Source organism: Lepus europaeus, chromosome 7 (assembly GCF_033115175.1).
Source record: "Lepus europaeus isolate LE1 chromosome 7, mLepTim1.pri, whole genome shotgun sequence".
Classification (NCBI taxonomy): Eukaryota; Metazoa; Chordata; class Mammalia; order Lagomorpha; family Leporidae; genus Lepus; species Lepus europaeus.
In genome coordinates, this window is record NC_084833.1 from 33,697,306 (window position 1) to 33,715,501 (window position 18,196).

The 18,196-nt window shown below is 39.0% G+C and overlaps 2 protein-coding genes across 9 annotated transcripts in view; one reads left to right on the plus strand and one right to left on the minus strand.

Moving 5' to 3' along the window:
* Positions 1-6,119, plus strand: part of IMMP1L (inner mitochondrial membrane peptidase subunit 1) — an 80,311-nt gene extending 74,192 nt beyond the window's left edge. For all 7 annotated transcript variants that reach the window (XM_062196362.1, XM_062196366.1, XM_062196363.1 and 4 more), the window contains 2 exons: positions 4,319-4,429; positions 5,943-6,119. In XM_062196362.1, the coding sequence (XP_062052346.1) occupies positions 4,319-4,429; positions 5,943-6,011 (180 nt within the window). In that variant the 3' untranslated portion in view covers positions 6,012-6,119. The remainder of the gene's footprint in view (positions 1-4,318; positions 4,430-5,942) is intronic.
* Positions 6,120-6,197: 78 nt separating this feature from the next.
* Positions 6,198-18,196, minus strand: part of DNAJC24 (DnaJ heat shock protein family (Hsp40) member C24) — a 68,502-nt gene continuing 56,503 nt past the window's right edge. For both annotated transcript variants that reach the window (XM_062196368.1, XM_062196369.1), the window contains exons 4-5: positions 13,711-13,779; positions 6,198-8,158 (exon numbers count right to left, since the gene is read on the minus strand). In XM_062196368.1, the coding sequence (XP_062052352.1) occupies positions 8,034-8,158; positions 13,711-13,779 (194 nt within the window). In that variant the 3' untranslated portion in view covers positions 6,198-8,033. The remainder of the gene's footprint in view (positions 8,159-13,710; positions 13,780-18,196) is intronic.

Sequence of the window (18,196 nt, forward strand, 5' to 3'; positions counted from 1 at the left end):
CTGCCAGTTTTGAGATGCAGACAATACCATAATGAATTTCCTTGTATAGTACCTCATGGCATGTGGAGTATGGTGAATGTTTTCTAGAGAGTCTGATAGGGAAATAGTAAAACAAAAACACAAAGGAGATACATTGCTGGGGATGCAAGAGGAGATGCCAAAGCACACTTCACATACCAAATTTTAGTGCTCCCCAAGATGATTCTTTTCATATTGTTATTGTTGTGAGGAATTCAACAAAAGCAAGGCTTGATCCAAGTTCTTGGCTCCACCTCAGAATATACTCAAGGAGGAGATATATATAAGGTGGGTAGGAGTTGAAACCGATAGCACATACTCAGACATGAGCACAGGCAACCTTCCTTCTCAAAGGAAGGGCTGCTGCCTCTTTTAAAGTTGGGGGTCTTCCTTTTATAGGGTAGGCGGTGGTGCTTGGGGGCAGGACTTAACTGAATATTCAAAGGAGTCAGAGTTTGGATGGAGCTTGGGTACTGCTCACTCATGCCTCTTTGGGCATCCAGAAGTGTCGTGGTATCTAGTACGCATAGAGCTCAGGTACATGATGAGGAGTGGCTGTGCTAAGCCTACAGACAGACTGGATATTTCCAGCCATCTGTGGGAATGAGTTGGGTGTATGTGCAGCTACTGTCTGCCTACATCATTATGAAGTAAGCATTTAAATGTTTATCTATTTGAAAAGCAAAGTTGCATATAGGGAGAGAAAGGAATCTTTCATTTGCTGATTCATTGGGCGGGGCCAGGCCAAAGCCTGGAGCCCAGAACTCCATCTGGGTCTCCAGGGTGGGTGGGAGGACTTAAGTACCTGCATCATCATCTGCTACCTCTCGGGATGGGATGTACCTTATCAGTAAGCTGGATGGGAAGTGGAACAGCTGGGATTTGAACCAGGCACTCTGAAAAGGGTTGTGGGCATCCCAAGTGGCAGCTTAATCCACTGTGCCGCAACACTCACCCCATGAAGTATGATTTTAAAAACAAAAACCTTTAAAATTAGGTCATCTGAATGTCTGCTTCTGGCAATGATGGAGTCACTGGTGATGGACTTGCCCTCCTGCCATTAATATACATGAAACAGCTTTTCTCATACACCAGACAAGACTCATTCCTGAAAAAAGAAAATAAAGTAAACTTATACTTTCCCCAACTGCTTTCTTAAGGCAGTTTTCAACTACAGTGGGGTAAGAGAAAGTTCAAACAAAACATGGGTGGTCTTCAAGAGTTGAAGAGGCAGATATTGGGAAAAGGGATGTTTACATGGTAGGAACATATGGATCAGACTACCAGGAAGGAAAGATCTTTTTCAACATTTACATAGGAATTCACTTGGCTTTTGGGCTGAATATTAAATTGTTCTTATTTGTCATGACAGTCAGTGGGACTGAAGAGAGAATGATTACTGGAGAGGTATCAGACAGACAATTTCCAGAGCTCATCATCTTCCTAGATTGGAGAGACATATTTATATCTAGTCAGCATGGACAGATCTTGGTGAATGTCCAGAGCAGTCAGTGCAGACTGGGAAAGGAGCATGCCTTAGCAGTGGAGCTCAAATAGTCCTTAAAGTAAAATGGAAGACAGAGACTAACCTAACAAGCTTAAAAGCAAGACTCAGAAGGAATAAGGTGATCTGTAGTTAACTGCCTCTGCCAAAACCCAAGTTCCTCACCATTTAGTATTCTCTATAGAAGGCCATCAAATTCACTCAGCAGATAAATGTCTGTCTTAATCACAAATGGCTAAGATGGGTGAGGAAATGGAAAACATAACCCATATAATCAGAAGTGAATCAGTTAAACAGATCCAGACATGACAGGGGATGGGTTCAGAACTCTGAAACACTAATTCTAAATTAGTGAAGGCTCTAGAGGAAAAAAGAAAAGATGAGGAAAGAAATGGTAAAGACTGACACAAAAGCCAGGCAGATAACGAGATGTTATACTCCAGGGTCCCAAGCAAAGCGGACTTGGAGAATCTGGTGTGGGCAGACAAGTTTAGGGAAAACTTCATGGAGCGATTGAATGTATAAACCATGGGCCCTGGTTTGTGATCAAGGAGATGGGCAAAGAGCTACCTAGATGGTTAGTATGTTGCCTTATTTGTTTGTGGAATGTTTTAGTTTTTGCTTTTCATTGGTGTCTCTAACTTCATTTTACTTACGCATAACTTGCTTTTCTTAGAATTCAGTAATAAGTGTATTTTAAGCACAAACTATGGAAATTTAAACATGAAAGACTTGTAGTTTTTCCCAAATGAATACTTTGGAATATATTAATTACTTAGGGCTTTTCCAAATTCACTCTTTTGTTCTCATTTTCCTACTTCAGCAGTCTAATGCTTCATTACACATAAGTCTATTTATTATATAGGCAGGAACTAGTCTTGCTGTTGGCCCTAGGATCTACAACTAGTTCCACTAATAAAAATGAGTGGTCTTATGCTGATACAACCTTTCAGTGAATTTACATCCTTTTTCTACAAAGAGATTTGTAACATTTAAGTGTATTGAAGGGCAAAGAATTAACCTGAAGGTTTCTGACAAATATTTCTACATATATGACATTCCACAATCTTATAGTCTCCTATATAAAGTCAAATTAATGTTTTATATGCTTTTTTGAACTTAATTTTTTTTTTTAAAATAACTGGGGACTAGCGTTATGGTGCAGTGGGATAAGCCACTGCTTGGAATGCTGACATCCTATATGGGCACCGGTTTGTGTCCTGGTTGCTCCACTTCTGATCCAGCTCCATGCTAAATGGCCTGGTAAAAACAGTGGAAAATGACCCAAGTGTTTGGGCGCCTGCATACTTGTGGGAGGCCCAGATGGAGCTCCTGGCTCGCAGTTTTGGCCTTGCTCAGCCCTGGCCATTGAGGACATCTGGAGAGTGAACCAGTGTATGGAAGACCTTTCCCTCTGTCTCTCTGTAGTTCTGATGTTCAAATAAAGAAATAAATAAGTCTAAAAATATTATGGGGGCTGGCACTGTAGAAGAGTGGGCTAAGCCTCTGCTTGCAGCGCCAGTGTCCCATATGGGCACCGGTTCCAATCCCAGCTGCTACTATTCCAATCCAGCTCTATCCTATGGCCTGGGAAAGCAGTAGAATATGGTCCAAGGGCTTGGGCCCCTGCACCTGCATGAGAGACCTGGAAGAAGCTCCTGGCTCCTGGCTTTGGATTGGCTCAGCTGCGGCTGTTGCAGCCATTTGGGGAGTGACCCAGTGGATAGAAGACCTTTCTCTCTGTCTGTAACTCTACTTCTCAAATAGATAAATAAAATCTTTAAAAAAAAGAAAAAAAAAAAAAAGGACCATCCTCAGGGCAGGGAGGCCTGTTTTGGTAAAAAAAAAATAACTTTTGGCATTAAAAAATGGTTTCATTAAACTTCTCCATAATAGACCATTTTTTATCAGAACAATAACTCAGCCTTATTGAATAATGACATATAATACTTTTAAGCTATTTCAAAAAATGTTACCAGAGAGTAATCTTTTAAGTTTCTAACTGAACAGATATTAGTGTGCAAATATTTCATGTTGAAGAAAGCATGCTTTTACTGTGTTCTGTTCTAAATATGGTTATGATTGTCACTGAGTAAAATTTTAAATTTATTTAGCAGTTAATACATATAGGAGATAGGGTCTTCTCATCTAGGCGGAGGACACTATCATTAATTTTACAACTGATGATTTTATAATAGGTCCTTCTGCTTCTTGATGGTCATTATCAGAGTATAATGCATTGAAGATATGGCCTGTACAAAGGCAGAACAGAGATCTTAATTAGAATTCTGACAAGCCCACTCCAATAAAATGATGAGATTATTTGTAATTGATGTCACAGTCAATTACCATTTGGTTCATCATGAGCATTCTAATAGGTCTGGCCTTGGTATTGGCCCCAGGATGTTGCTGAGTGAGTGGCTGCCCTGCTTATGCTGTGACTGAGACAGGAGGGCACATTTTCAGTCAGCATCCTCATGACCTCTTTTGAAGTCTATTAAATTAATGACCCTGTCATACTGTTTTGATCTCTTAGAGCTTCTCTTTGGGGTTTGTATAACAAAAGTAATGTTTGGGAACCATTTGACAAAAAAACATATTATCATTTAAAAAGTTGAAATCTTTGGTATTCAGAAGTTATTTTATTATGTAAGAAATAAATTTAAATCTCAAGATTTGTATATATTTTTATAAGAGACCTTTAGGACACTTCATCCTACCTTCAAATGACATTTTTAAATGACCCAAACTAGGTTTTATCATCTCTAAATGGCTGCTTATTTTCATTAATTCTAGGTGCCAACAGGTCATGTTTGGTTAGAAGGTGATAATCTACAGAGATCTACAGATTCCAGGTACTATGGACCTATTCCATATGGACTAATAAGAGGACGAATCTTATTTAAGGTACAGTTTTCTGCTTACAAATGTAAGCTTACTGTTCATTGTATTGTTTCTCTCCAAATGATTTTTGAAATCTTCAGCTACTAGTGGGCTTCCCTGTTAGAATGACGACATCTTATGAACATGTGGGCCTCTTCTTAATAGCTATAGGCAAAACATTACAGCCCCCTTTCCCTGTACTAGAATAAAGAGAGGTAATTGAGAATAATTTTTTGTTACAATGATAAGGTTCAGGCTTTATCATTAGTCTACAAAACCTTCAATTTTAATTTCTAAAAAATCTAATTCTGTTTTGTATAAATTTTATAGCTACATTCAATTTATATCCTGGACACATTTTAATAGGCATTTGTGGATGAGCAGTTTAGGTTCGAACTACCCATAATGGAGCATACCCCCATTAAGTACAGTGGGTAATGGACTTACCTTCGTTATAGTGACCATAGGCTATAGGGTTCTTCTTCTTATTTTTTAAGTTTTATTTATTTGAAAGGCAGAGTGATGGAAAGAGAGGGAGATAGAGAGGGAGATCTTTCACCCACTGGTTTATTCCCCAAATGCCAGCACATACCACACGCATTTATTTTCTTCTATAATGTTTAAATGTTCACGATTAGAGGTTTTTTTTTTTTTTTTTTTTTTTTTTTTTTTTTTTTTTTTTTTTTGACAGGCAGAGTGGATAGTGAGAGAGACAGAGAGAAAGGTCTTCCTTTTTGCCGTTGGTTCACCCTCCAATGGCCGCTGCGGCTGGCGCATTGTGCTGATCTGAAGCCAGGAGCCAGGTGCTTCTGGTCTCCCATGCGGGTGCAGGGCCCAAGGTCTTGGGCCATCCTCCACTGCATTCCCGGGCCATAGCAGAGAGCTGGCCTGGAAGAGGGGCAACCAGGATAGAATCCGGCGCCCCGACCGGGACTAGAACCCGGTGTGCCGGCGCCGCAAGGTGGAGGATTAGCCTGTTAAGCCAAGGCGCCGGCCTAAGAGGTGTTTTTTTTTTTTTTTTTTTTAAGATTTATTTGAAAGTGTTACAGAGAAGAATAGACAGACTGATTGATCATTCCTTGTCCCTCCCCCTCTCCTGCCCCCCCCCCCACTGGTTCATTCCCCAAATGTCTGCAACAGCCAGGGCTAGGCCAGGCTGAAACCAGGAGCCAGAAGCTTCATCCGGGTCTCCCATGTGGGTGCAAGGGCCCGATCACCTGGGCCATCTTCCACTGCTTTCCCAGGCACATTAGCAGGATCTGGATCAGAAGTGGAGCAGCTGGGACTTAAAGCTGTGCTCATACAGATATCAGCACAACAGGCAGCAGCTTAACCCCTGTGCTAAAACACTGGCCCCACAGAGTTTAAATATATAATATATAAGTTTATTTCCTAAAGACTTACTCTGATGCAGAAAATTTTATTCTTGACTGATGAATAAGTGGCATAGAGAAAAGGGATGAATAGAAAAAGGGAATATGATTATTGTATAACATAACTTTCATTAATTGTCTTCAATCACATTTTGATTTTACAGATTTGGCCTCTGAGTGATTTTGGATTTCTACGTGACAGCCCTAATGGCCACAGATTTTCTGATGATTAGAAAGCATTTATTCTTTGACTTTATATTGTACCCTCTTCAAGTGAATTTGTTATTGCCATTGAAACCATATACTTACCAATAAACCATTTACTATTCAGTTTTATTTATTTTGAATTGTCAGATGTAAACAACAAGCAACATACACTCTGCAAACAATATCAGTTCAAAACATATGGATAAAAATGTAATCTAAAGTTATCTAAATGTTGAGAGATATAAAAATATTCTGAAGGGAAAACCTGGATGAATACCTCACCTTGGAACCGTCAGTTTTACAGCTACGATGCAAGTAATCGGCTCTGCTCTGCTTGGACATGTTTCATACTTCAGCTACTCTTTTAGCAGAGTAGTGACTCTTACAATCATCTGTCATGTGACATGCCTGGCCCACTCATCTGGAGTATGAATGTTTCAGTGATCCCATAAAGTTTTGTTTTTTTGTTTTTTTGTTTTTTTTTTGACAGGCAGAGTGGACAGTGAGAGAGAGAGACAGAGAGAAAGGTCTTCCTTTTGCCGTTGGTTCACCCTCCAATGGCCGCTGTGGCCGGTGCACCACGCTGATCCGAAGCCAGGAGCCAGGTGCTTCTCCTGGTGTCTCCCTTGTGGGTGAAGGGCCCAAGGACTTGGGCCATCCTCCACTGCCTTCCTGGGCCATAGCAGAAAGCTGGCCTGGAAGAGGGGCAACCGGGATAGAATCCAGCGCCCCAACCGGGACTAGAACCTGGTGTGCTGGCACCGCAAGGTGGAGGATTAGCCTGTTAAGCCACGGCGCTGGCCCCATAAATTCTTTAAATGAGTTCTGACTTACACTATCCACAGAATATTAAATACATAGAAAAAGAAATCTGTAAGGGGTATGACCTTTACATCTGCTATTTTCAATAATAATATAAAAGTATGTTTCATTATACTACCAATGCACTGGTTATTTATTTATAAATATTTCTTAATACTCTGAAATTCTAAGAGGAAAGTAATATACCTGTTTCAGATTTGCTTTTATAGCTTTCTTTTCCTAAATTACTTTTAAAATTCAAAATGGCAGTGTTCACAGGCTTTGGAAATAAAGGGTCATGATTGGAGTCAGTCTTCTGCCCCCATAGCTATTTTTCAGTTCTACAGTTGACATTTTGCCGCCTTTTTTTTTTTTTTTTTTTTTTTTTTGACAGGCAGAGTGGACAGTGAGAGAGAGAGACAGAGAGAAAGGTCTTCCTTTTGCCGTTGGTTCACCCACCAATGGCCGCCGCGGTAGCGCGCTGCGGCCGGCGTACCGCGCTGATCCGATGGCAGGAGCCAGGTGCTTCTCCTGGTCTCCCATGGGGTGCAGGGCCCAAGCACTTGGGCCATCCTCCACTGCACTCCCGGGCCACAGCAGAGAGCTGGCCTGGAAGAGGGGCAACCGGGACAGGATCGGTGCCCCGACCAGGACTAGAACCCGGTGTGCTGGCGCCGCAAGGCGGAGGATTAGCCTAGTGAGCCGCGGCACCGGCTAACATTTTGCCTTCTTTATTGACCTTGAAATACCTTCATAGATATCTACATCTAGCTTTCATTATTGGAGAAATCTCATATGTTACTCAGATTCTAGTTTGGGTGTAATGACCGTAGACTTTGAGATAGGTATACAACAGGCCTACATAGTTTTAGCAGTTCTTAGGTTAGAAACTTAGTAATTACAAAAGAATACAATACTGAAAAGAGGAGACATACTAGGGGAAAGAAAATTCTTATTTGACACAAAGGAGTAAACAAAATAATAAAGTTCTCAGATAGGAATTCATAAAATATAATTCAAGTCCTGTCTGTGACAACCTGTATATATAAATTATAAATACATACAAATTAGTAAGTTAATTTTTTATTTATCTAAGTTGCCCTTTTCTTGACAATATTATATTGTCTTTGCAAATAATAGGTCTGACAACAAAAGAATCCATTTCCTTGAATGAACCACGCTCAAATAGCCTCTCATCGTTTCAGAATATACAATTAAAGAATTCCAAATGGTAAACAATTTTAGCTCTAATGAAGGAGTTCTATAATTAGTGAACATGTATCACAAGAAATCAGGTTAGCTTGTTCAGCTTCCTCTTTGGAAATAATGTATTTTCCACCACATCGGCAACTCCAAGAAAAAGAATGATCGTCTGGAAAGAGAACAAAATAATGCTTTAAGTAGCATCCTTTAAAAATGCAAAGTTTATTCCATAGAAATTGCAAAAACAAAAGAAAGAAGCTCGGGAAATATAACATTATTTAATGGACAGCTGGAAGAAAATTCTTACAGAGGGGCAATCTTTCTAAAAAATTCCCTACCAAAGAATTTTTACATGTACAGCAGACGGACTGGAGCTGTGACTCAACAGTCCAGAGTTTTTGAAGGGAAAGGGAGTGCTCAGAAGCAACCTAAGTCTCAAAGTTTCATGTCTTCAGCAATGTGTTTGTCCAAAATGTTACCATGAAGGAAAAAGAAAAACAGCCCTGCATAGCTCTTTTTATAAGGAAACATGATGTTCATGCCTGGAGTCCCTTTTAGAGAAAATTCTGACAACTGAGCTGTTTATTATAAAGTTCAATATCTGGATACTTTCTGTTTGGGTGTCATATTATTTCCAGAATCAAGACTGAAACATATAAATACAAAGTCATGGTTTTTTTACCCGACCTGTGTGGGATGTGTGGGTATGGCTGGTTTTCCCAAATAATGTCTGAACCAACAGAAAAATCTCAGCTCAGAAGGCCAAATGAGGCAATGTAGTACAACATTTAGTCTCCTAATGATGGAAATTTAAGTCCGTGGTCTTCCTGGGAAGCTGAAATTCTTGTGCCCTTTGACTGAAAGAATCACTGATCATTTTGGTCATTCCATTTTACTGTCTCCTAGCAGTGGCTGTCGAAGAAAAATAAGAACCACATCATTTATTTTCCCACTGTAATTTTTTGTTAGAGATAAATGAAGTCTGGAAAGATGCATGATTTCCTGTTATCAAATACCTTCTTTCAATTCTGAAACCTCATTAGCATTTACAACACATCAATGTAGAAAAAGAAAAAAGAAAAATTCATCTTCCTTGTACTTACTCTCTATCAAGTTCAGCCTTAGAAAAAGTAACAATTAAATAAGCCAAAATTTTGTGCTGCTTTTCTCAGTAAGGAAAACATGAATTCATTCACCTGATCCCGCTTTTTATTTTTTGCAATGTATATTTTCTCCATAAATAAAAATAATTTACATTCAAAAATACAAATAAATATCTTCCCTATCAAAGCCACCATCTATATACTATAATGTGTTTTTAAAGACAATTGTTTTATTATTAAGTTATCTAAAAATGTACATATTCTATCCATTGATTTTCACAAGCTAAATCTCTCCTTCTTTTATTACCACTTCAGTGAACATTCAGAAGCAATTGGAGGTGACATGTACTTGGTAAATGACACAGAGAACACCATGGGCTACCGTTGAGTTTTGTCATAGATGATTCCAAATATTAATGCTAACTAAAAGTTCACATCTTATTAAAGTTTCTCCTTTCAATATTCCATCATCAAGCCATTAAAAAGTATTATCACAGAAATCCATTTTAATTGAAATTTACTGCTTTTTACTTTAACATTTATTTATTTACTTATTTTAAAGGCAGAGTTTGCAAAACACAAGGAGAGAGTGAGCTTGCATCTGCTAGTTAACTCCCCAAATGGCCACAACAGCAGGGTTTGGGTACTTGTGCCTGCCTTCTTCCGCTGGTTTCCTAGGTGCATTATTAGCAGGGAGCTGGATCGGAAGTGGAGCAGCCAAGAAAAGAACCAGCATCCATATGGGATGCCTGTGTTGGAGGCAGTGTCTTAAAACCACTAAAAATGAATGAATGACAGCCAACAAAATAACCAAGCTATTATAATAGCTTAAGTGAAGGACAAAGATTAGCTCAGGTCTGATTTTTAAGCATAAAAAAAGGCATCATTTCACATTACCCCCTAATTGGGCAGCTGACAATTTGACTATGTCCATTATGTAGGGTTTTATCAATGTTTCTCCATTACAGATCATCATTTTCCAAGGTCATTCTAAAAATGATCCAGGGGCCAGTGCTGTGGCGCAGTAGGTTGATCCTCTGCCTGCGGCGCCGGTTCTAGTCCAGCTGCTCCTCTTCCAGTCCAGCTCTCTGCTATGGCCTGGGAAAGCAGTAGAAGATGGCCCAAGTCCTTGGGCCCCTGCACCCTCCTGGGAGATTGGGAAGAAGTACCTGGCTCCTGACTTCGGATCGGCCAACCTCTGGCCGTTGCAGCTATTTCGGAAGTGAAACAACAGAAGGAAGACCTTTCTCACTGTAACTCTACCTCTCAAATAAGTAAAGAGCATCTTTAAAAAAAATTACCCAGAATGAATACTTAAATGATTTTTTTACTTGTCCAGTTGGTCATACTTTTTGTTTAATGTCATTTTCCAAGACTGATATTTTAATGGCAAGAAATGTTCAAAACTTATATGATTTTCTAAAGTTATTCCTCCAAAAATAATTGTTTTATGTAGCTGTTGCTCAGTATGCTCTCTCATGAGAATAAGGATTATTTCCATCTTCATAAATATAAAATGTTAATTTAAATAAAAATCAAGGATGTTAAATGAAGTGTATCTGCTTATTACCACTTTATTGCTTATGGTTGGGATTTGTTTTTTAAAAGGAGGGAGAAGGGCCAGTGTTGTGGTGTAGTGGGTGGAGCCTCTGCCTGCAACACCAGCATCCCTTATGGGTGCCGGTATGAGTCTCAGTTGCTCCACTTCTGATCTAGCTCCCTGCTAATGCCCATAGGAAAGAAGTAGAGGACGGCCCACTGCACCCACATGGGAAGCTTGGCTCTCCAACGTTGAGGCTATTTGGGGAGTGAGCCAGTGGATGGAAGATTCTGTCTTTCCTCCTGTCTCTAACGCTGCCTTTCAAAGAAATTAAAAAAGAAAGAAAGAAAGGGAAGGAGAGAATGTGAGCGAGATTAACAGAGAACTCCCATCTTCTGGTACACTACCCAAATGCCTGCAATGGCCAGGGCTGGGGCTGAAGCCTGGAGTGAGGGGAACACATTTTATGTATCCCATGTGGTGGAGGAATCTATTTGAGGCATCACCAGTGCCTCCAAGGTCTGTATTAGCAGGAGGCTGGAGTCAAGAGCCCTCAGGGATTGAACTCAGGTATTAACAGATGTCAAAACTGTCATCTTAGTCACTAGGCCAATGCCTGCCCCTCTTTACTATCAAGTCTACCCCAAGTCCCATGGACAATCACACATTTACAACAGCTCTTGAGGAGTTCATCTTGTACATTTCCCTTAATGTGTTGGCATATTCACTTGTATCTGAAAATCTGTGTACTTAGTGACTGAACAGATACACAAACCACCAATCCATATTTTTTATTTAAAACAAAATCTTAAAATTATAGTATTTTTAAAAGGTTTGTAAAAAAGAAAAATTAAACCAATTTACAGTACTTTCACCTTATCAGGAATCATTAAACAAACTAGTTTTATCAAATACAGCAAGAACAGGAGATTAAACATATATACTCACACATATGGATTGATAAAGAGGCAGAATATATTTAAAAATATATTTAGTTTAGCAGATCTTCCTAATAAATGACATATTCTAATCTATCCTCTCCACAAACTGTCGGTGAAAAACCTGTATCTCCAGTGTGTTGTCTTCATAGCAGGAACTTGCAGTTTGCTCTAATGAGACTCACTACCAACGCAAACTCTAGTTACACAAAACCTCAAGGTTTTTAAATTATTCACAGTAGATAAAAATTTCTCTCATTTGAGTGGTGGGAGGCAGAGTGGCTACATAGGCAAAAACGTGTTTACCTTCTAAATCTGGTTTTGATTCAGTTTTTAAGAGTACCATGTTAAGAATTTGTCATCAAAGAACTAAACTTGGTTTCAAAAAGGCTGGCTCTGTTTCCCTTCTACCCATTCTCATCATTAGTAAATTTCTATAAACCTTCAGGGAATTTGTACCCTGAGCTGAACAATAAAGGGCTACGAGTATATAAAAATTCGAGGAAACAGTTGAGATTTTCTTCATCTGTGCAGGGAAATGTACTCATAGCTTCTATTTTAGCAAAAGGTATTTTCTTAATTTAATGTCTAACCAGAACAATTCGAGACCATCAGCAGGATAGAAAAATCACATTTGATTCACATTTTTAAAAATTCTAGTAATAGAAAGACATGACTTTATGTTGAGTCAAGGAGGATGACAGGTTTTTTTTTCCTCCTAAGACACAGTAAAAATTCAAGCCTCCAAGTAGAACAGTGTAATATTAAGAGCACTGCCCTGATAGATTATGATTCTGTTATGAGTTAAGTAGGCCTTCTTTTTTTTTTTCTTTCTTTTTTTTTTTTTTTTTTTGGCAGGCAGAGTGGACAGTGAGAGAGAGACAGAGAGAAAGGTCTTCCTTTACCGTTGGTTCACCCTCCAATGGCCACCACGGCCAGTGCGCTGCGGCTGGCGCACCACGCTGATCTGAAGCCTGGAGCCAGGTGCTTCTCCTGGTCTCCCATGCAGGTCCCCAAAACTCAAGGGGATGTTTACACTCTGATGTTTTTACATTAATGGCTGATGAACTAAGGGTGCAGGCTTGATCTAATTATGGTGGCCAAAAGCTATGCTTGCAGCCGGCACCACGGCTCACTAGGCTAATCCTCCACCTGCGGCGCCGGCACCCCGGGTTCTAGTCCCGGTCGGGGCACCGGATTCTATCCCGGTTGCTCCTCTTCCAGTCCAGCTCTCTGCTGTGGCCAGGGAGTGCAGTGGAGGATGGCCCAGGTGCTTGGGCCCTGCACCCGCATGGGAGACCAGGAGAAGCACCTGGCTCCTGGCTTTGGATCAGTGCAGTGCGCCGGCCACAGCAGCCATTGGGGGTTGAACCAACGGAAAAGGAAGACCTTTCTCTCTGTCTCTCTCTCTCACTGTTCACTCTGCCTGTCAAAAGAAAAAAAAAAAAAAAAGCTATGCTTGCAGGGAGGTCTTTGGGTCATTGAGAGCATGTCCTTTAGGGCAGTTGTTGTGCGACTGTTGCTTATTTTATCTGAGTTCTCAGTTCCATCTGCTTCTTGGCTCACTATATGATCATTCCTCCACACTCGCCATGATCAACCTCCAGTGGATGCCTGTTTACAAGGCTACCTGGTCCTTACGCATAACCTACAAACTTTAAGAGGAAATAAACCTGTTCTTTCTCCATAAGCTCCTCTCAGATATTTTTGTTAAAATAATGAAAACTGGATTAATATACCACCTACAGAGAAAATAAAAGTTCTCGTAGGAATTAGTCTCAGTCATCAACAAGGAGAATGGTAAGGATTATCTTCTCGGACTTTACTTAAATTATACAGAGGGTAAGGCAATAACCAATGTGGTTAAAAGCAAAAAAGGACTGTTATATACCTAACATCTACTTAAACTGGATAAATAACTGGAAGTCAGTCATAGAGATATTAGTACATGAACTTAGGAAATAAAACTAGACCAAGCAAAAATACTCATATGTATATGGAAGGCAAAGGTATTATTTCTTTATAAAATTTCCAAATAGTGTATGAGGGTTTTTTTTCCCCTTATAAAAAAATCCCCCTGCCCCCAAAAAAATCCCTAATATTTTTCTTCATTCTAGACAACAGACAGAAAAATTCCAACCTTCATTCCAAGACATTTCTTCAAGATATACTTGGGCATCTACTGGTCCCACATTTCTTAGGTCATCTTCTGTAAAATAGAAAATTAAGCATTTAGTTCTTATCCTTTAATTGTAACCATGAAGAATGCTGGCAACTCCACACTGGTCATTACAATTCTAGTTTACTTACCATTTAAAAATTTAGCTTATCAATATTTTTTTCCACCTACTTGAAAGGCAGAGTGAGAAAGAGAGAAAAAGAAATCTTCCACCTGCTGGTTGATTCCCCAAATGCCTGCAACAGCCAGAGCTTGGCCAGGTCAAAGCTAGGTACCTGAAACTCTACTCCATCCAAGTCTCCCACATGGGTGGCTGGGGCTCAAGCACTTAAACCAACATCTGCTCCCTCCCAGGAAGAATCAGCAGGAAGGTGGATCAGAAGTGGAACAGCCAAGATTTGAACTCATACTCTTGATATGGGATGTAGGCTTTCCAAACTGCAGCTTAATTGACTTTACCACAAACTCATGCTCCAGCCTACCACTTTTAACAGCAGTGTTAAGGATATCTGATTTTTAAGCTAGCCAAAAAGTCTAGCACATACCACTATTTTAAAACTTCAACAATCAAAAGCTATCCCATTTTCACAATATGCATCACGCAAGAGCGTGAAGTCCATTTGTTGATTCTTTGTGATCAGTTAGTGACCTGTGTTTTTGTAAGGGACAGAAAGCCTTGGCAGATAGACTATCTGAAGCTAAGAAGGCAGAGTGGAGTTGGGTAAAAATAAGTAACTTGAGCCTTAGTTGTAAGCTTTCTAACCTTGAGTGCATCTGTTTTTCCAAGACAGGAGTCATCCCTTCCTTCAGGAGGGTTGCTATGGATATTCCTCCAAAATTCATGTTGAAGCCCTAACCCTCAATGTGCATGTACTTGGAAACAGGGTTTTCAGAATGTCATTAAGTCTAAATGAAGTCACTGTGAGTTGGATCTTGATCTGAAAGGATCTGTAGCTTTACAAGAATAGAGAGAGTGGCCTCTTTGCTCCACATGCGCCCGTACACAGAAGAAAGGCCATGTGAGGACACAGCAAGGAGGCGGCTGTCTGCAAGCTAGGAAGAGGGTCCTCATCAGGAACTGAATTGGCCAATCCCTTGACTTGGACTTCTCAGCCTCCACAACTGTGAGAAAGAAATTTTGGATAAGGCTGGTATTTCATTACAACAACTCAGTCGTGTATTTTGTTATGGTGGCTCCAACAGACTAATAAAATAAAGCAATTTTAGCCTGATCAAATAGGATCAGGCTACAACTGCCTTAAATAAAGCAGCACTGTCCAAATGTAAGCAGATGCTAGTCATCGATCTTTAATTGCTTGCAATAGGATAATAAGAAACTTAAAAGGAGAATTACTTTAATATTTCAATAACCCCACAATACAATTTTTTTTGGTGTTGTTTTTGATGCTGCGCTGTGATTTCCATGGGCTACTGTTTTTCCTACAGAAGGAAGGTCCAAGGAAGCCTGGAATTCCACCTACATTTAGAAAGACTACAGTCTAGGTAGTAGAAGAATGCTCTCTAGTTTGAAATAAGTGTACTTTAGGGCAAGAAAGCAACTATAGTTTGGGAGCACTTTTTTGCTTTTCAAGGAATGTTATATTTTCTGTATGCTTGTACATTTCTTCCAGAAGTCAATGCTTAAAAATAAACTACTGAAAACTAACCCCCCAATGAAAATTTCTTCAGCTGTCTCACTAGTCTCTTGTTCACTTGCTGAGAATGCTTTCCTTTGTTCTGTTGTGTGAATGCCTGCAATTTAATTATATTTAATAACTGCCTGCTCAAAATTTATTGGTGAGTTACACAATTTTAAAATAGATGAAGAGATTATCCAATATTTTGAACTCACCATATTTTCTTATTAAGCTATGCCAAATATTAACCCATTTCATATTTACTGGGTACCACTAATCTATTAGACGCTCCCTAAAATCAAAAGATAAAGACTTTGTCCAGTGGCTGGATTTGGTTCCTGCACTTCTATACACTTACTGAATAGCTTATGTAGATTGTATCAGTATATAATGTCTGAATAAAATGGAACAATTTAATTTCCACATTCTGCATCTTCCAATTTTTCCCAACTTAAAAAATGTATAAGTCTTGTGGATGGGGGAAAAGTCTTAATGACATTTTAGTTTCATAGAAGGACCAGGACAGTTTGCTAACGTGAGTAAATTAAACACTGTTTTAGATTTGAGGAATGGGGCCAGTTGGCACTCAACAGATACTGTTCAGGAGAAGGTTGCCTATTTTCCAGGATGTCTTACCCAGATCTTAATTTTAAAATCAATTAAAGGAAATTAGGGCAAAGATAATGACAGTATGAATCAGCTTTCTTAATCTGTTTTGAACATCTATAAAAAATTAATTGTACAAAAAGACAACCCATTCATATAAACCTGCTATACCATTTTTATTGAAAAATAACTTGCAAATGTAACTGTCAAGCAAGTCAGCTTCCTATTGTTCTGCTTCTCTACTGGGAAGCTGTTGTTATTCTCACCTAGTTAGTTTTTCATGTGCAACCATTTCTATTTTTCACTTACTCAAAAAACTGGCTTTTACATTTTTATTATTCTTTTCTTTTTTATCTCTATGCGCAGGAGCTTTAGAATAACTACTTATTTATTGGTTTGAAAGATTTGCTTAATATGTCATGGTAAGAGGAAAATAGACATAAACATGGTTAGTATCTTGCCCAAGGTCAGAGTTAAAAGGAGGATATTAAAATATTCTCATATTCTGGGACTGTCTAAACATATGTAGATTGACCTGATTATTTAACACGATGTACACGCAACCCAACTTTCTGTGAGGATTTTGTTTTAAAAATCAATTATGTGACATAATTATGATGCCCCATGACATGAAATGTAGAAGGTGAAACTACTCTATAGACTTCTGTTGAGAGAATTCACAAGGGGCCTTCTAGTCAAATGGGTATGTTTGCTGTGAAAATCCATCAAGCTATACTCTTAGATATGTACATTTCTCTGTAAGTATATTATACTTCAATAAAAGTTTTAAATTAGGTCATGAATGTGTTGAGACTGCAATAGCTACATTTTAAAACAGAAATATGAAAGAAAAGTTATAGGAAAGAAACGTGTCATAAGAAAGGGTATTCTCTGAAAGGACGGTAATTTAACCAACTTCTGAAAAAGGCTGGGGTGATTAACTCCAAGGAAAATTGGATCCCTGGAGAACTGTATAATGAGCAGACGGAGTACATACAAGTAAAAGGTGAATCTAAATGTGGGCGGTGGGGGGTAACCAAGACCCTTTGTTGAGAGGCAGGTGTCCAGGGCTGGGGCAACAGCAAATTCCCTCCCCCTCTACAACCCCCAGTACAATTACAAGGAAGGAGCACAAACAAATCAATGTTGTTTTTTTCCCCTTTTAAACAATAATCTCTGCTTGTCCACTATTGTGGTTATAATTAGAAAACGTAATTCTTCCCCATCTACTGAAAGTAACTCACAGGAACCTTGTAATTAGCTTTGTTAATTGTCTACTAATCAGGCAGGGCATCTTCAAAACAGATAAGTTAATTTTGTAGTATTACATATTATAAATATTTTTGCTCATTGCAATGAAACATAATGCAACTCCTATCTCCAAGTTCTCCAGTTAACGTGACACCACTAAAAATGTTGAGATATAAATTGACTTAGTGATTTAATTAAGGAATCAGATCCAAGATCTGAAATCTGGATTCTTTGCTACAGAATGGTGAAAACCATTTAAAACAAATACACTACAGCCATGTGGAAAGAAAAAGCATTGCCTGCCATTTGATGTACTCTATCTTGAGTCCAATGACATGACATGATTCCTGAGTCTTTTGCAGAAAATGGGTTCAACTTTTTCTAAGGTATCTTAGAACATCCTGTGTTGTACTCACACATTTAGCAAAACAAGGAGACAAGAAATACTTTGAAATGGAGTTACATATAGAAAGCAGTGCATTAAAGAGGTTCCTCAGGAATATAATGCTAAAATCAAATAATTTATGTGGTTACTTGAAAAAGAATCTTTCAACCTTTAGAAGTATAGGCCCTTCTGACCTTGTGTTCTATTGGATTTGTCTGACAACAAGAGGTGAAAGAATTCTGTGGCTCATTGTCTCAACAGTGGGATCTAAGAAAACAGTGGCAGGACTCATCAGAGAGGTTTATGAGCCTGCAATTCAAAGAGATTAAAAGGAAAATCTACGGAGATTCTTTCACACTGAAGAATAACATTAAATAACTATTAGCAGCTTGGTTCAGTAAAGCTTACTAGAGCTCTCGCTGGGTCATTCACAACTTTCTAAAAGAGGAAAGGTTTTTTTCAGCTCCATTTGGGAATCAATAAATATTTCTTACTTCTTACAAGACAATGGAATTCCAGTCCTTTAAACTTCCTCCTAATGACAGTAAAATTTCTAAAACAACTCTGT